Source organism: Natator depressus, chromosome 3 (assembly GCF_965152275.1).
Source record: "Natator depressus isolate rNatDep1 chromosome 3, rNatDep2.hap1, whole genome shotgun sequence".
Lineage (NCBI taxonomy): Eukaryota > Metazoa > Chordata > Testudines > Cheloniidae > Natator > Natator depressus.
In genome coordinates, this window is record NC_134236.1 from 141,351,914 (window position 1) to 141,371,853 (window position 19,940).

Genomic DNA, 19,940 nt, shown 5'->3' on the forward strand with positions numbered 1-19,940 from the left:
GCATGAGCCTAAGTGCTTTGCTGGATCAGAGTCAGAGTGCTCAGCACCTTGTGGCATCAGGTCCAGGGATCATATGGCACCTTTCTCCTGTATTGGCACTTGTTGCAGATTTAATTTCTAGGGGTGAGGCACAGGCATGGAGGTGGTGACTGCGCCACAGAGGAGAATAAAGAATAGCATATAGTCGCTGGCCTTCAGTGCAAGTGCGCACAGATTGACTGGGTCCCCCTTGTCCCTCTAGTTATAACAGCTTTCTAGTTATTAAAATAAATGTAGAAACATTTATTTATTGCTTATAACAACATCTTCTCTTAATTCTAGGAAAGACTTATCTGAATCTGAGAAGAATTGTGAAGATCTAAAAGGAAGATTAAAGCACCAAGATTCACTTATTGCAACAACTAATTCCAACAGGGTTGGTGGTCTTTGTCTGAAATGCGCACAACATGAGGCTGTTCTTTCTCAGACTCATTCCAATGTCCACATGCAGACCATTGAAAGGTTAACAAAGTAAGTTCATGGACATTTACTTTGTAATTAAAAGCTTGATTGCTTCTAATAGGGAATGCTAATTTTAATAGTGGTTTATTTTTAACATTTAACACAATAATACAGTATTTCCCAAAAATTGTGTGGTGGTTTTTTTTTTTCTTCTTCTGAGTTCACGTTGTAGTACTGTAGGAAAATTCTGTTGGGCGTTCTGCTTAAAAATCAGTGGCAAATATAGGGTCAAATTCTGACCCTACAGAAGTTCCAAGGAGTTCTGCCTTTTGACTTCAATGGGAACAAGATTTCAATGGTGTTTTCTAACTATGATGTACAGTACCTGCAGATAGGTTTCCTTCAGGTGTTGTTTTAATACTCCATGCAACAGTTCTTTTTGATCTGTTTACAAGAATCTTCGGGAGCTGTAGAAAAGTTGAGCTATAAAAAACAAAGCGTGTGCATGGCATTTTTTTTGGTCTTGTCTATGTAAATAATATTGCAGGTCTGCTTTTTGCTGGTTTGTACTTTTAACCTGTCACTAGTCCAGGACTTAATATTTTGCTTCCTGCACCTCAAACTAGTGTACTTTTTAGGAAGTAATTCCATACATGGGTAAAAAGAAGGCAGCATTTTTATGGCAGTCTTTAAAAGAACAATTTGCAACTGTTTCTCTTTCTTTAGTTAGGTTTAAATAATAAAAAAATCTGTTCAAGATGCTAGGCACTCTAACATAATTTATAATACCACAAAATACTTGTTTAAAGAGGAACTCAGGTAGCTAACCAGTCATCTACAAAAATCTCTTTTCCTCCCCTCCATCAATCTGGGAAACATAAGCAGAGTATAAATAATACACTGTTGTCTTCCTGAGTTTGTGAATAGCTTGAAACAAGATATGTGGGCTGATCCATTCATCTCAATGGGTTGTTAGATCTGAAACTTAGAGGTGACAATTTTAAGTCTGTGGACCAGATTCTTGGGTGATATAAATCGGCGTTGTTCCATTGAAATCTTGTCCAACAAAATTGACTGGTGCACTGCTTTGCAGAAATATTTCAGCAGAAATATTTAGGCTAGGATTTTAAGAAACTAAAGGAAGCCTAAGTGCCCAAATCTCACTGAAAAAAATCAGTCAAATTTGAGCACTGAACTCTCTTAGGCACCTTTGAAAAGATCAGTGTTTGCTACTGTGATTATTCCACAATCCAAACTGCCTCCTAATCTTCCGAGGTGTCAGAAGAGCCAGCTGCCAAAACCTGTAGCTGCACCTAAGACTTCTTCTGTATATTAGCAATATAAAGCTCTTATGCATATCAAAAACTGAAAATGTGGAGATAACCTACATTTCTTTCTTTAAATAAAGAAGTGATGGAGATACAGAATCCAGAAATCTTTTAACAGAATTTAGGTCCAATTTGCTGCAGAGTACAAATGGCTTTAGATATATATTAGTTATCTGTGATACTAATATGATTCAGTGCAGTTTTCCTTTAAATATAATGCAGAAAAATGTATTCTTAATGATTCATTATCAGTATTGTCCCATTTTGCCTTGCCCTATGTTTTTTCTGAAGCTTGTCATTGACCTTGTACTTTCCTTGGTTTTAAAAAAAAAAAAAAAAGTCATACTTGTACTATTTAGCTTGGATAAATTCCTGACATGAACCCTGCCATCATTATTGGCAGCTTCACTAACAACCTACTGCTTTTAAGGACAGGAGGTCATCCTACACATTATGCTTTAGTATGTGCTGAGCTGGTGCTACTCTGTCTTCAAAACTTAATACATATTAAAGCAGATTTTTGTCTTACTTTACTTATGACACTGCTTTTTTCAGTCCATTAATGTTCTGTGTTTCTTGTCTCTGTATTTTTTTTGTTCATGCAGAGAAAGAGATGACTTAATGGGTGCACTTGTTTCAGTAAGAAGGAACCTGAGTGAGATGCAACAAAGGGAATCTAGTGCTTATGAACAAGTGAAACAAGCTGTGCAAATGACAGAAGAAGCCAATTTAGAAAAAATGAAGGTAAATTTAGTAAGACGATGGTGTAGTTCTTCAGTATTCTTAACTGTCTTAAATGTTAATTAGATTTGTTTCCACATCAAGACAATAAGGCCCCTAAGCTGTAAAACACTATTTCATACCCAAATCATGTAGCTGTCTTGAAGTAAAGGCTCATTTAAAGTGTTTGATATGATGATGGTCTTCCTAAGACCGTTTAAGAGAAATAGCATGATCCTGGAGAGGAAATATTCTTAATGATCTGACCACAGAACTTGACTTTTTGAGTTCTAATTCAGGTTCTTAGACTGATATGCATTGTGGCCTCAGGCAAATAACTTAATCTCTCTGGGTATGTCTACACTGTAATAACATTTCTGCGACTGACCTGGGTCAGCTGACTTGGGCTCATGGAGATCGGGCTGCGGGACTAAAAATTGCAGCATAGATGTTTGGTCTGGACCCCAGGTTCTGAGACCTTTGTGTCTGGGCATTAATTGTTTTAAAATGCACATAACTGTGTGAAGATGTAAAATGATATATAAAAGTGATGTATGTGTTTGGGCACTGTAAAATTATTATGGTAAAATCAAATGTTTGATCTAGTGCTTAGGTTAAAACTAATTACTTTATATAGGTGTCAGCTTCAATTGATGTAGATTAAATTATCTTGATATGTAGTGCCATCTACTGTGTAATTAGTGAATTACTACTAAATCAGAATATTTTAATTAAGAAAGGACAAGATTAACATAATGCTCCCACTGGGCATCAGTTGCTGGTATTATTTATGGGACACTATAAAAGTGCATGTGTTCTTAAAAAAGAATATTGCCATAAAACTAGTTTCAGAGTTAATAGTGGGAAATGATGATGGGAGAGGGAAATACCACACATACTGAATCACTAGAGATGTTTAAAGAAATAAAGCCCTCATTAACTAACAATCATTAACTGTTAGTAACCAGGATCCAGACTTCCAAAGGTATCTACATGCCTGAAGATGAAGTTAGGCACCAAGCTGCTTTTGAAAATTCCACTAGGTGTGTATAGGTGCCTAAATACCTTAGTATCAGATTTTCAAAGTTGTTAATATATGTGTAGCAGGAATCAGTGACAGTCATTCATCAGTATGTGTAATGCCCTACTAGAGATCTAAACTGTTTTATCAGTTTTGTTCCCTGCTCACAGAATTAAAATTTTACATGGATTATTGGTTTCCTTATTTCTGCATCTACAATATCATATGTGATACATTATTCCCAGAATTGCAATTGCATGTCTGTGGTTCTCAAACTATGGAGCGGGCTTCCCAAGGGAGACGCAGGAATGTGTCAAGGGAGGCACGAGCTGTGTGTTTTAAGAGCTCTGGCTGTCAGCCCCAGGAGACTGATGCTCATGAAGAAGGGAAATGCACACCCGGAAGGTGGGGATAGAGGGGACAGCTGGAGCCCCGCCACGTGGTCTCTCCTTCCACGCTCTCCTTCACCGGGAGGCAGCTAGGGCTCCGGCTCTCCTTCCACCCCACCCCAATCCCTCACCTGGAGGCGGCAGGGTTCCAACTGTCAGCCCTGGGGTGGCGGCAGCAGCGCAGAAGTAAGGGTGGAAATGGGCCGCTAAGTCTGCTGTGAAAAGAGATATTAACAAATATCACTTTTCATGTTGCCATCCTTCTGTGCTCCTCCTGGCGTGGTGCTGCTTTCAGAGCTGGGCACCTTCTCCACTCTGCCTTCAGAGCTGGGTGGTGGCATATGTACTTGCGGGGGAAGGGGGATGAACGACTACAGGCACAAAGAAGGGGGGCCTTATCAAATAGGTTTGAGAACCACTGATGTATGTTAATGACCGGCTTCTGCCAAAGAGCACAGAACATTGTTTTTGCTCCAACCACATATAAGATGACAAAAGTTAATTTTTCCTTGGCTTTATTTTCTGTCTGAAAATTTGCTTTTTATTTTAGTATCAAAATACAGAATATGTTCTCTACCAGATCATATTCAATTTAACATAGGTCAGAAATGTGGACTGTTTTGGTTAGGGCTGTCGATTAATTGCAGTTAACTCATGCGATAAACTTAAAAATTAAGCGGGATAAAAAAATTAGTCCGTTTTAATCACACTGTTAAACAATAGAATACAAATAGATATGTTTTTTCTACATTTTCGTATATATTCTGTGGTGTAATTGAAATCAGTGTATATTTTTGATTATAAATATTTTCACTGTAAAAATGATAAAAGAAAGTGTTTTTCAATTCTACTCATACAAGTACAAGCAATTTCTTTGTTGCGAAAGTGCAACTTACAAATGTAGATTTCTTTTTGTTACATAACTGGACTTAGAAACAAAGCAACATAAAACTTCAGAGCCTACAAGTCCACTCAGTCCTACTTCTTGTTCAGCCAATCACTAAGACAAACAAGTTTGTTTACGTTTACAGGAGATAATGCTGCCCTCTTCTTATTTACGACATCACCAGAAAGTGAGAACAGGCATTTGCATGGCACTTTTGTAGCTGACATTGCAAGGTATTTGTGCCAGATATGCTAAACATTTGTATGCCCCTTCATGCTTTGGCCACCATTCCAGAGGACATGCTTCCATGATTATGACGCTCATTTAAAAACAATAATGCATTCATTAAATTTGTGACTGAACTCGGGGAGAGAATTGTATGTCCCCTACTCTGTTTTACTTACATTCTGCCATATATTTCATGTTATAGCGGTCTCAGATGATGACCCAGCCCATCTTGTTCATTTTAAGAACACTTTCACTGCAGATCTGAGAAAACACAAAGAAGATACCCATGTGAGATTTCTAAAGATAGCTACAGCACTTGACCCAAGTGATTTAAGAATCTGAAATGCCTTCCAAAATCTGAGGGGGACGAGGTGTGGAGCGTGTTTTCAGATGTCTTAAAAGAGCAACACTCCGATGCGGAAACTACAGAACCTGAAGAAAATCAACCTTCTGCTGGTGACATCTGACTCAGATAATGAAAATGATCATGCATTGGTCTGCACTGCTGTGGATTGTTATCGAGCAGAACCCATCATCAGCATGGACACGTCCCATGGAATGGTGCTTGAAGCATCAAGGGATATATGAATCTTTAGTGCATCTGGCATGTAAACATTTTGCGACGCCGGCTACAATAGTGCCATGAGAACACCTGTTCTCACTTTCAGGTGACATTGTAAACAAGAAGCAGGTAGCATTATCTCCTTCCAATATAAACAAACTTGTTTGTCTGAGCGATTGGCTTAACAAGAAGTAGGACTGAGTGGACTTGCAGGCTCTAAAATTTTACATTTGTTTTATTTTTGAATGCAGGTTTTTTGTACATAATTCTACATTTGTAAGTTCAACTTTCATGATAGAGATTGCACTACAGTACTTAGGTGAATTGAAAAATACTATTTTGGTTTTTTACAATGCACATATATAAATATAAAGTGAGCACTACACTTTGTATTCTGTGCTGTATTTGAAAATCTAGAAAACATCCAAAAATATTTAAATAAATGGTATTCTATTATTGTTTTAGTGCGATTAATCATGATTGATTTTTTTTTTTTAATCGCTTGACAGCCCTGATTTTGATATGAGCCTTATAAGGCAAATCAGTAGAGATCTAGGTGAGAGAAAACTACAGTGGAACCTCAAAGTTTATGAACACCTTGGAAATGGAGATTGTTCGTAATTCTGAACAAAATGTTAGGGTTCTTTCAAAAGTTTACAATTGAACATTGACTTAGTAAAGTTCCAAAGCTGTATTATGCAGAAGAAAAATGCTGCTTTTAATCATCTTAGTTTTAATGAAACAGGCACAGAAACAGTTTGCTTACCTTGTCAAGTCTTTTTTTTAAACTTTCCTTTTATTTTTTAGTAGTTTAACGCAATACTGTATTGTATTTGCATTTTTTTTTGTTATTGTTTCTGCTGCTGCCTGATTGCATACTTCCAGTTCCAAGTAAGGTGTGTGGTTGACAGATCAGTTTGTAATTCTGAGGTTCTACTGTAATGAAATCTGACCACACATTATGTGCATGATGGTCTAATGAAAAGAAAGTAACTAAATGCATGGTATGTTCCCTGTGCAGTCTTCACTTCTACTTGCATGGACTTCCACATGTGCATGGGAGCTACCTGTGACAGCAGCATGGGTACTGCTACAGAGGTTGGCCCATACTCCCAACCCGATACCCACTGTCATATGTACACACTGCTAGCTTCCTGCCCCTTTATGTAAAAAACAAACATTTTCTTTCTCTTTTTTTTTTTTTCCGCCCCCAGCTATGTGAATGCAAATTATTTTGGGTATTTTACCACCCAGTCCTGTTTCTTTCATAGGGCCAAGTCCTATTTTTTCTTTGGCAAGTCTCATTGAATCCAGTGGGAGTATTCATGTGGGCGACTTGCCTTTGTAGGCCAAAAGTATTAAGATAACTGTCACTGATGTCCGGTTTGTGAAAGGCACAGGTGTTACGTTCTCAGTCTTTGGAAACATTTAGCATTTCCGTTGCTTATGGCCTCTTGCCCTGTTAGTTTTATTTATTCTTAACAGGGCAAAGATAATCTTTCAATATTAAAGCAAACCTGAAAGATGGATTTTAAACATAGAATTGAAGTGAGCTACTAATCAGGGAAGCAGGGTATTTGTCAAGTACAAATTTCTTCTTGCAACATATTTTAGTCCTTTTGTTTTTATTTTGCTTTTACGGCCCTGTCTCACTCAAATGGTGAAGAAGCTGTAGAGAAAGAAGTTACTGATGCTTGAGATTTAGAGCTGCCCAAGGCTCTGATTTCTATAGAAAGTGGTGGTGATAGCATTAATTAATTTAATCTCAGATAACTGTTTTCTAAATGTGGGATAGATACTACCAGAGGTCTCGCATTAGATATAGTGGGAGTGTGGAAGACTCAGCCCGACTCCTCTTTAAAGATAATTAAATGGTGTAGTTTTTCCTCCCCCCTCCTCAACCAGCACATGGGGAACATATTGGACGGAGGTTTTTTTTCCCTCTTACTCATAGACTCATTTGAAAAATCTAACTTAAAAGGCAAAGGAAATAAAATCCATTTAGGGCTTCTAGATTTCTTGAAGGAGGATATAAAAAAGCTGAAGAAAGAATGTTAGTGAAACAAGACCTAGTTTAATCAAAGCCAAAATGCTTTTTCAGGGTGCCTTGAATATCTTAATTTAGCTGAAAGAGGACCAATCTATGAATAAATGAGACCAATTTAAAATAATCTTTTCCTACTCCATTGCTGGAGGGACTTAATCACAAAATGTAGATTTTTTCTGATTGGGTTTTGTTTATACAGTACCTTCTCTGAAGCATCATGTCTGTGCTTGCTGTGCAAAACCCTGCTGTCCATCATCTCTGGGCAGCTCAGTTTGGATGAGAGAAACAGTTCCTTGCTGCCTGCTTACAACTTGCTCTTCAGTCAGTTAAGCCAGAATTTTAATCAGCATATACATCCTGAAGCTGGAATTACAATAAATGGCCTCCTTACTCCTTATCATTTGAGAAATCTGAAAGTCAGCCTTTTCAGCCCTTTACTTTGCCAAATTGCTTCTGTGACTCTACTCGGCCTTTTGTACCCAATACTTCACTTTAGGAAGAGAGTTGACCACTGTAATGGACTGTCCCATCGTACAGTATGGAATGCAACTACAGATTATTGGTGTCTACAAGGAACCAAATATTGGCAGAAAGTTTTCCTTGACAATCTTGGGTGAAATGCACACAATTCTTAAGCACTGGTTATATCAGGAACAGACTTTTGAGAGAGGGACAGACATCTATAAAACACAAATTACTCTGGAAAATCCCATCAACTTTATTATGGGTTCTAAACACAATTGAGATGACTATTTTCTTGTTGGACAACCAAGTTGTCCTTGGACACGTAGTCTTTTAAAGATCGTACGTGTAATCTCATTTTGTCAATCCTGGGTTTTTTTTTTTTTGGTATGCCAGTACACACACAGAGGCATCTGTGCACAGCTATGAAACTTTGTTCTAATAGCCAATTAGTTCTTCTGAAAGCATTAGACTAGAATGTCAGGCTTGTTCTACTTAATGCCTCACTTTAGAGGAATGTTTATTTCTTGTCCTAAGTCTAAATAATGGAATGCATTGTAAATTTCATAATATATTATTTCCAAAGGCTCTAGTCCAGTGTGAACAGCTAAAAAGTGAGATGGAAAGACAGAAGGATCGCCTTGAAATGGAGCTAATTGCCCAGCTAGATAAGAAGGCTGGTGAAAAAGAAGCCCTGCGAGGAGAAATGAAGAAAGAAAGAGAGGACTTGGCATCAACGGTAACACTAGTAATTTTTTTTTCATCCATATGTGGCTAAGGAACATGCAGTGGTTTTATTGCAATAAGTTAGATACAGTAAAACTACTGTATGGATTTGTGAACCCAGTAAACAGAAACTTATTTCTGACTCGGCATATATTCATATGCTTCTTTGCATCAAGACCTTAAAAAGCAATACAGCACATTACAGGTTATTTTAATCTCTATGGAATAATAGCTTTCCCCTCTCCCCCCAAAAAATAATCAGATTAAAAATATCGAACCAAATGAAATGTAACTGAATTATTAGAAGTACAGTTTGCATATGTTGTGAAAACAATACAACTGCCAGATTCTCGGACCGACGCTGTTGAGTCTTCACAGCAATAATCCTGCAAGCCCAACCTAAAATCTGAAAACCAAGTTGCCTCTAACACCATTACCTGGACTAAAACTTTGGTGACGGGAACTTAGCTGTTGCTGATACACAAGAAGTTTGCCTGAGTTGGGACTGAGTGAAAACAGAGTAAGCACTCCAGGATTTAAAGTCTTTAAATCATGATTTGAGGATTTCAGTAAGCTCAGACATAGGTGAGAGGTTTATTGCAGGAGTGGGTGGGTGAGATTCTGTGGCCTGCATTGTGCAGGAGGTCAGACTAGATGATCATAATGGTCCCTTCTGATCTTAATATCTATGATTGTTTAAGACAGAGGTTTATCTTTTGCAAGTAGTACATATTAGATTTCGCTGTGTAATTATGGCTGTACTTTAGAACCACAGAGTATACACTCAGGACTGTCAAGAGAAATTTGGGGTCCCAGTATATCATGTCACTTGGGACTCCACCTCCTTCCATTTCACCCCAGTTACAGACGTTTTGGGAGCTTCTCTGAGCTCAGGGCCCTGGTACAATTGTTCACCATTTCCTCCCCTCATCAGCACTGTATGCACGCCAACATAAAAATTGCCTTATAAACAAGAACTTCGTAATTTTCACTGTTACTGAAACTTAGCTTCTTGTGGCACTGTATGTTGTCTTATTTAACTGATTCCTGCTCTGAGGACTTGTAGTCGTCTAATATCTTGTTTTAGGCAAGCATGGCACTTCAAAAATATATTATAATAATACTGTGATTTTATAGTTGGTAATTAGCATTAGCGTTAGTTGCTGGGTGTCTTTAGTCTTGAGTCTGGTAGAAAAATGATTATACATTTGTACTAGTGATAACTGAAATTAAGTACCAGGAAAATACGTTATTTGTACTATGCATTAAATTGATCTTCTCTTGAATTTGTTGTATTACTTCCCTAACAAGTGATTTGTTAGAGGAACAATCTGGCATGGGTCCATAAATCAGGTGGATATATAATGGCTGAAGTGTAGTTGTGAATACATAACCTTCTAGGTCCAGCTTTTGACTTCCTATAACGTTAACCTAGAACTGTCAGGCCCTATTATTTCCACTTACATTAGGCAGCTTCAGGGCTAAACAGCTCAAGGGCAAACAGCTTTGTTTTATTGTTACGGTGTCTTTTATCATTCAGCAAAATATTAATTCAACTATATTGTTTGAAAAAATGAAATTGTAATTTTTGAACATACTGAGTTGGCTTTTGTTTACTGCTACGCTGCATCTGCTTTGAGCTACAGGGGTGAGATTTTTGCCTCAGTTTAGAAATAAAATTTGAGTATATCTATAGTGACAGGGTAAGTTTCTGTAACTGTTTCTCTCTTGGGCATAAGATGGTACCCCTTGCTACCAGTTGGTCAAAATCAGAGCCTAAGTGATAGGTAAGTAGATGTTATCTAGGCTGCAAGAACAGAGAACCTGTTGCTGCTTCTTTGAGTAGATGCAGCTGTGTATTCCACTTAGGTGTGTGCATGCCCTGCGCATTAGAGCTGGTGAATTTTGCCTAGACGTATCATACAGGGGTGGCATTGTGCCTCGTGGCCATAGACCCTCCCCTTAGTACATGAGGCAGTGTCATCCTGAGCCCCCTCAGTTCCTTGTGACTGCCCATGGCTGGAGTTGGAGAACTGGGTAATCTTAACCTCACAAACTCTCACTAGTTTAGTGTTGTTGTTTTTTCTTGTTGTGTGTAGTTAGTTAGTACCCTTAGTATTAGTTAGATTAATGTTAGCTGTATTAACCTCACAGGGGTTTAAATATTGTCTGTTGTGTGAGGGAAACAATCCCCAACAACAATTCCCGCATGCAATGCTTGTTGTGCTTGAGTGAGGCCCATGTCGAGGAACAGTGTTCAATCTGTAGATTGTTCGTGAAATGGACTCAGGTGGCTAGGGACCCTTGCCTAAAGCAGTACCTGCTTGAATAGGCCATGAGGCTTCCTATAGCACCGAGGCCCTCCATTGGATTGCAGGTTCCCCTCAGGTTCCTAGAGTGCTGCTGCTGCTTTGCACTCCGGAGTGTGCACCTCTCCAAAGAGATGGAAGAACATCCGCCGTCTAGTGTGCTGAGAAAAAGGTCACACAAGACCAATCAAGACCTTTCCAGGTCTTGTGGGTACTCTTCCCCCTACCCCAGGAAGACCTTGGACTGGCACAGGGTTCATGGGGGTGCCTTTAACCATTACCCAGTACCGAGTAGGGAGGTTAGAGACCCTGTGCCATCGACTCTGGTTCTGGCCCCAAGGTGTTCGTTGAGTCTGGTACTGATGAGGGTGATACCAGCATTGACTTATTTCTATCAGTGGCATGCCCGGTGGCTACAGACCATCTCTGCCGTTCCATCCCGATATCTCCTTTGGTCCAGGACTTTGCCAGGGCTGCATCATTTACAGCCCCATTGGGTGAATGGGCCGCTGAAGCCTTAGGTCCATTGGCACTACACTCTGATGTTCCCCTTCCATGGTTTGCGGAGCAAGACTTGTACTGGGCTCAGTGCAAGGGACCTTGCCCCAGGGAAACTCCTTGGCACTGTTGCAGTCAGCACCACCGATAGACTCATGGACTTCAAGGCCAGAAGGGACCATCTTGATCATCTAATCTGACCTGCACATTTCAGACGACAGAACCTCACCCAGCCACTCCTATAATAGATCCATAACCTGTGGCTGAGTTACTGAAGTCCTCAAATCATGATTTAAAGACTTTTTGAGTTAGAGAATTCATCATTTATACTAATTTAAACCTGCAAGTGAGCAGTGCCCCATGCTGCAGAGGTAGGCGAAAAACCTTCAGGGTCTTTGCCAATCTGACTCGGGGGAAAATTTCTTTCTGACTCCAAATACTGCAGTCAATTAGACCCTGAGCATGCGGGCAAGACCCACCAGCCAGACACCCAGGAAAGAATGTCACTGTGGCAGCTCAAATTCAGCACCATCTGCTGCTTCAGCAACCCTGATGACTCTGGGATTGACACTGCTTCCAGAACCAGTGTACTTGGTGCCAACAGTACCACTTTTATCATCGGTGCTGGTCCCTGGCTCATTCTGGGTGATGGATGAGTCAGACTGGTTACTTGCTCCTCAGGAGTGGCTCTACCTTTATCCCCAGAATCCCAAAGCTCCTCAGTATTGAGGTTGGGATCTTCCTTCCCCTGCTCTCTATCACACGACTCACATCGGGGAGTATTTATGGAGATTGGCATTCATCTCACAGTCACGACTGGGGCCCCTGGCCACCAATGCCCTATCCTTATCAGTGACCTCCATGGAATCCGTGAGACACTTCTCAATCACAGAGGTTGCACTTCTCAGCTCACTCTAAGGTGAGGTCACCAGGCAGATCAATGGTGGGAACTGTTGACCCCCTGCAGGTTCAGGTACCAGTGAGCCTTCCCTGTGCGGAATCCATGGAGCTGCCCCTTTCAGCTCCACCAGTCCAGTTAACCACCTACCTACTCTTCATTCCTGGATGATGCAGCAATGTGTGGCTCTTTCTGTCCTCCAATAGCAAAGGATTTTAAGGCCCATCAGGACCTTTTGTAGAATGTGGCTGCTTCCTGGGCATTCAATTGGAGGGGAGGGATAGCTCAGTGGTTTGAGCATTGGCCTGCTAAACTCAGGGTTGTGAGTTCAATCCTTGAGGGGGCCATTTAGGGATCTAAGGCAAAACTTGGGGATTGGTCCTGCTTTGAGCAGGGGGTTGGACTAGATGATCTCCTGAGGTCCCTTCCAAACCTGATATCCTATGATTCTAAGTGGAGTTTCTGCAGGAGAACACCCATAAGTTAATGCATATCCTAAAGCTGTCTGCTCCTGGGAGAGTAGTCCTCCCTATCAACAATGCACCGTAGACCACACTGGCTTCAGTACCACCACCTGCAAAGCATATGGAGGAATGCTATTTTGTCCCAGTGTAGGAGGGCTTTTACTCCCATCTGCCCCCAAATTCCCTAGTCGTAACCGCAGTGAACAATAGAGATGTCAGGGCAGGTTTAAGATCACTCCTAAGGATAAGGTCTCCAAAAGGACAGATTTAATAGGCAGCTCTCCTGTGTTCTTTTCCTCTGATCCCAATTGTTCCACAGCTCATCCTCAAACTGAAAGTGGATTGGGCCAGCCTCATCCTCGCTGCCCCAGCATGGCTGAGGGCAGTGCTGGTTTTCTGACATTCTCATGCTGTCGATTCAGCTTCCCATATCCCTTCCTCTCCATCCCAACCTGTTTACACAGATTTACGGTCACAGTCTGCATTGTGCATTCAGCTCCCTACATCTCACAGCATTGCTGCTCCGTGATTGAACAAGGAGGAAGAGCAATGTTCAGCAGCTGTTCAACAGGTCCTACAAAGCCCTTTATCAGAATGTCCTATTCGGCAACGTGGAAGCATTTTTCAGTGTGGTCTTTGGCCCATGGAGTTCAGCCAGTATACAGTATACTAGACATCTTGAAGTATTTACTGCATCTTCAGTCGTTGGGCCTTAGGCTTAGCTCATTTGAGGACGCATCTAGTGGTGATCTTAGCCTTTCATCCATTTATGGAAAATCGGTGTTTTCCACTGCCATGGTGGTGAAATTCTTGAAAGGAATCCTTAGTTTCCATCCACTGAAGCGGGAACCGGTTCCCTTGTGGGACCTTAACACTGTTAGAGCAGCTATCTAGGGATCTCCATTCGAGCCTCTGGCATCTTGCCCCTTTCCTCTCCCTTATGTCAAAAATTTGCATTCCTCACGGCGATAACATCTGCAAGGAGTGTGTGAGGGTTGCAGGCTTTGCTGGCAGAGCCTTCTTACATACAGTTCTCCAAAGACTGTGACATTGTGGCCGCAACTGAAATTTGTGTGTAAAGGGATCTCTGTTTCATTTAAACCAGGTGGTATGCTTGCCTGTAAGATTTTTTGTTTTGTTTGTTTTGTTTTTTCCCTAAGCCACATTAATCTCTAGAGGAGGAGCTTTTTCACATATTGAACATCAGACAATGTCTGGCCTTTTATCTGAACAGGACTAAACCCCATATGAAGGGATAGGCAGTCTCCTTTCAGATGATCTGTAAGTGGGTAACTTCCTGCATCAAAGCTGCATACAAAACCGCTTTGGCCACAGCCCCTCTTTGGGTGCAAGCTCATTCTATTAGAGTGCAAGCTAAATCAGTAGTGTTCTTAAGTGACATCTGCATAATGGATATTTGCAGGGCTGCCACTTGGTTGTCGATACACGTTTACAAACCATTGCTCCATTACCGTGGTATCCAGAGCAGATGCAGACTTTGGGAAGGTGGTCTTACATTCCTTGTTTAAATAGGCTGTGAGCCCCATCCTCTGGGGAAACTGCTTGAGTCACCTAACTGGAAAATATGGCTAGATCTACTTAAAGAAGAAAAATGGTTACTTACTGTAGCTATGGTTCTTAGAGATGTGATGCAGACATACATTCCATGACCCATCCTCTGTCTCCTCTGCATCAGCGTCTAGTCTCTGGGCATTTGGTGTGAAGAAACTGAGGGGGGTTGGGAAAGCAGCACCTCATATAGTCAGGGGAGAGGCTATTGGCATGAGCGCTGCTTCTCTACAGGTACTGGTAGGAAAAATTCTATGGCTCTGATGCGCCGGGTGCGCACTCGTCTAAGTGGAATACACGTCTGCATCATTTCTCGAAGAAGAATTCTCCCTCATAATTTCAACATCATTACGCATATTGAGAAGTCCTGTAGAGTAGTGTGGCTGACTGAAAATATTTCAAATGCATACTTAAATCACTTTAAAATAAACATCGCTGTTCGAATCATTCTGCAGCCCTTATTAAAGTAAAGCCTGCATTTCTTGCTTACTCAAAATTCCTATTGCCTTAAAATCAAGTTTTGATGTGAAGGAATGCAGCATTGGGTCCACTGTACATACTTGGGCAAAATTCCCATTGCTTTCAAGGAGTAAAGATTGCAGAACTTGGCCCTGTATAAGGTTTCTGGTTAATTCACTATAGTGTTTCTCTTTCTGCAGGTGATGGTTTTGTCTCAGAATGTGGCGACACTGGAGGCTCGTTTAGAGAAAATTACGAGAGAGAAGAACTCAATAGCTAACCAGCTAGAGGAAGCCCAAAACCAACTTACCTCTCAGGAGATGGAAGTTAATAAGGTAGAGACAATCTCAAATGACTATTTGCTTGTTATCGTGGTTTGAAAGATCACATGGTGAGAAATGCTTCGTACTGTGTATTTTCTGTAAAACATATTTGAAAAGAAGGTATTGATAAATCTGGCTTTCTGAAAACAAAACACTTGTATTATGAAAATCTGGTGCATGATGTTGTGAACCAGTATTCTTTCCTCTTTAACATAGTTTAAGGGGTTAAATAGTCTAAAATACATAAATTTTAATGTTATATATTTAATTGTGGGGTTCTCGAAAATTTTCCGATAGTGTTTACAACCTTACATCACATCTGAGAGTCAAGCTTTTATTTTTTTTCTGGTCCATGCAAAATCACTTTAAAAACTATGCAATCAACATTTAATTAATAATTCTGTTGATACAGGGGATAGAACAGGATTCAACTCACTCTTCCATAGCTGTTTTGGCTCTGCAGAGCTAAAAGGAGTAAAGAGTAGCATGAATTTATTTTGTGGTTAAAATTCAAAACACTATTTTTTTTCTGTAGACTTTCTGTTCAGTATAGTTCTTCGTAATACTAGTGCTAGTTTTATGCATTTTAAGAAGGCCTCTTTCTGCTGTTTAGGTTGAATTGGTTTTGTATATAAATACTATCCTGGTTTAACTGAAATCCCCTGTTTTGGTGGTCCTAGCCACCTACATACCATTCAGTCTTCTCAGGCTCAAATGTGGGATGCATTGTATGTCCCAGAATGAGACAGGGAAAAAAGAATTCAAGCAGAAAAAATAAAATACTATAGGATCGATTTTACTTCAGTGTAAATAATTCTTATAGCTTCAGCATCATTCTTTATTTTGTTGTAAAAAGTTTTCAGCAATAAAGGTGAGGGGACACCAAATTTGTGTAGAATATAGATGATTTTAGTACTAAAAATGAGAGATGTCTGTTGAAATAGACATTTGAGATATGTGCCTGCCCTCTAAACCCAAGGCCAGAGGGCTTCTCAGCAGCTAGCTGCAGTTTCTTAGAGCAATTTGCTCTGTTGGCCACTAAGGGGCACTGTAGCATGAGCTTCTGATCAGCTTTTCCTCATCTCTTGATTCCTCAGCTGTCAGCTGCATATTGAGAGGTGGGATGGGATGCAGTTGTTTTTTTTTTTTCCTCCTCAGCTGTGAAATGGAGAAAGAAGCCTGTCTTATGGTCTCCCTTCTGATGAAAAAGAGGAGGCAGAAAGGCAGAGTTGGCAACTCTTAGCATTGTATTAAATTTCAGATTTTTTTTTTATTTCTCATCTCCCATTCTCTGGCATTTAAATTCTTGAGCTCCCCCCCCCCCCCCCCCAAAAAAAAAAAAAGACCATTTTCCAATACTGTCAGTGGGACTGAATTCTCAGGCTGTATTTGGTGAAGATTGCCACCATTTCACTACATTCTTTGAATGAGGAGGTGAGGCTGCTTTTTGTGAAGAGGACCATCCTGTCTCATTGTTTGCAGGAGGACTGAAGCCAGTTGGCCCTCAGAAGTTAGGTTTTCTGTATTCTATTGTGGGGTTTTTTTTTTTTTCTTAAAGACAGAACACTGGGAAGAGACAGGAATAGGATGGGTAGGGGAATTTGGGTGGCAGAAGGAGACTGAAAGAGGAGAGACTGTGGGGGAATGAAGGGAAAATATAGAGAGCAATTAAGAAGAGGCTGTACATGGGGGAGGGAGTATAGAGAAAAATGTGAGTGGGTGTTACACTGTGCCTCCGTTTCTACCCGGTGAACTGCACTGTGACTGGTCAGTTCGTATGGTTTCACACTCACAAACACACGCCAGGTTATCTTTTACCAAGGTGTGTATTTATTCTTTTCTTACATAGTAACACCGTGTACTGCAAGCTTACAGCCAGGGGAGGCTTTCTGCAGACCTCACTCCTCAACCCAGGCTTACCCTGTAAGCTTCCTACTGAGCCTCCTTTTGAGGTTCTTGCTTCCTGTTCCTGGTCCTTCCACTTATTCTCTCCAATTACCTCATTAGCCCAGTGATTACCACTCAGGTACTCACAATCCCCTAACAAAAAGTATATAGTTGACTCCAGCTTCAGCTGGAGTCATGTCAGCGATCAGGGTTCTGCTGATATTGCCCTTTCACAGTGGGTTACAGAGGGAATGAGGAGGAGAAAGGTAGATTGAGAGGGAAAGAATGGCAACTCTCACCCCTGAAGTGTTAGGAGAGGGTAAGTAGAATCCCCTGAAAGGAGCCAGGGGGATAACATTTTTGTGTGTGCATTTAAGGTTGAATTGTTAACCTGAAATGGTCACCCACAAATTGGGGGTCATTGTCTTAAATGGGGAAGGAGAGGCAGAGATCCTGTCCAAAACCTCTGCTTTTTGACATCAAACAGGGCCCACTAAACCCCTGGATTGTGAAAGTGGAAGAAGACAGACCCGCTCCCAAAACGTAGAGAGGGGAAGAGCAAACACTTTCACTGGCCCTGGCCCTGTAAGTTTGGGATAGATTGAGGTGGGAGACAACACAGAGAACATCATCCAAATGTTTTGGTCTGGAAGAGGTCAGGATCCAGAATGGAATATAAGTTACCTTTCTGAAAATGAATTCTCTCTGTCTCTCCACCCAAAATAAGTCCTTTGGGTGCTTTTTGGGTTTTTCAGTGTCCGTGTATACATTTGAATAAGTTGTTGCTGTTAAGGAATTTATGTTCAATCTATTAATGAGAATATAGTGTTTCAATAGAACTCTGAAAATAATTACAGTACAATCTCAAGATTTTCATTCCTACCTGGAGAAAAAAATGGCAAAACAGGAAATCATGCGCTGGAACACATCCCGTAATTTTAGCATTTGAAAGTGTGATCCTAGAATATCTTTGGATTTTAAAAAGAGAATGGAAGAAAATTTAATAAATAGCAACTGTAGTTTAAATGTATTTAGTAGCACATATATTGACAGTGTAAGTATTTTACAAAATCTTGGTCCAAATATAATTGAATCTAGCCGGCACTGCATATTTCAAAGTTAATGACAATACAAGGATTCCAGATCCACCTTTTTATATAAAAAACATTTACCATATGTAGTCTTAAAATATCTGTAAATAAAAATGTGCTAGATTCAAACGATCTCTAGGGGGCACCAAAAGATCTAACTACCAAACATTACACTGTGGGTTCCACAAGCTACAGATCATGTTGTCTGTGTAATCTAACAGGTGTGTGGAGAAATGCGTTTTCAGTTGAATCAAACCAAAATCAAGAAGGATGAGGCAGAAAAGAAGCACAGAGAGTACAGAACAAAAACTATAAGGGAGCTTGAAATTAAGGACCAGGTAAGAGATGATACTGCCATAACTTTGCAGTAGGGTTATTTCTGAAGTTGGAATGATTCATTTTCTGATACTGGTCATTTATTACTGTTATGTGGATTCTAAACTAATGGCAAACAGCCAGCTATTACTATTAAAGAAATGCCTCTTGCCTGCCTTATCCTTGTTTTCAACCCTAAAAAGGTGCAGTATTACATAATACTCATCATAGTCTTCATATACAGTGTATGAACACATATGATAGATTTTATACATATTGAGCCTATGTACTATATACATATGGTTATACATCTCACTCATAAACATATAAAATGGGTATGCATACAAAGCAAGACAAAACATAAACAAGGATAAAGTTTGAAGTATATAAGGCAAAGTGTATCATTTCATTACCAATTTCTTTAAAGATTCAAGTTCAATTGATTTTTGTGATTCATTGAAAAGTTTCAAAGTAAGAAACAGATTTATGCAAATATGCCACTAGGAATTAATTGTTGGTAATTTAAAGATGAGTTTGTACTACTTACAAAACCAATGTATGCCTTGCAGGTAGACTGAGAAGACATCCCTTATTAGCAAATATTAATATTAGGGTGTACTGCAGCTTACTTCACTAATAGTTCAAACAGATGTTATGTTGCATTTTTTTGAAATCCCCCTCTTTTCAATGTGACTCACCATTTACATTTCCAGTGTTCAAACTTCCTATTCTTGTTTCATGAAATATGACGTATACATGACTAGAGACTGGCAGTATGTTCTAAATACACAGAAAAGTGTTTACGTACGTTGTATTTCAGTGTGTTTAAATTTTAAATACTATGTACAGCTGTTTATCCAACGTTTTTAAAACTTTTTTTTTTCCCTTTTCATCAAGTGAACAAATCAGTTCACCTGCAAGGAATATATGCAGGAAAAACATAGTGTTATGAATTAAAAAGATATTTTATTTAGTAGCACTACAAAATCTTGATGGGTAGCCACAGAAAATTTGTAGCCATTAACTTTTTTTTTAAAAGATGTATCTTAACTCAAAATTGAAACTATACTAAATCAAATTATAATCAAAAGACAAATTATGCATTGTTTTAAGTTATATATTTACTAGTTAAAATAATTCTTTTAAAAAACTTATTTATTATGTCAGATTGTACAGTACAGCAATAAAAGGGCCTTGTAAGTTTTTTTTCACCAGATCCTTATGGTCTAAGAACACTTGAAAAACACAAATACAGGCTCATCTTCTGTCTTGACAGATATCTCAAATAAGAGAGTTGGCATAGTCTTGGCATTCTAA

The 19,940-nt window shown here is 39.7% G+C and overlaps 1 protein-coding gene across 9 annotated transcripts in view; it reads left to right on the forward strand.

The window, feature by feature from the left end:
- SDCCAG8 (SHH signaling and ciliogenesis regulator SDCCAG8) overlaps positions 1-19,940 on the forward strand; it is a 157,522-nt gene that overhangs the window by 29,775 nt on the left and 107,807 nt on the right. For all 9 annotated transcript variants that reach the window (XM_074948924.1, XM_074948927.1, XM_074948919.1 and 6 more), the window contains 5 exons: positions 322-510; positions 2,375-2,513; positions 8,671-8,823; positions 15,208-15,342; positions 18,530-18,646. In XM_074948924.1, the coding sequence (XP_074805025.1) occupies positions 322-510; positions 2,375-2,513; positions 8,671-8,823; positions 15,208-15,342; positions 18,530-18,646 (733 nt within the window). The remainder of the gene's footprint in view (positions 1-321; positions 511-2,374; positions 2,514-8,670; positions 8,824-15,207; positions 15,343-18,529; positions 18,647-19,940) is intronic.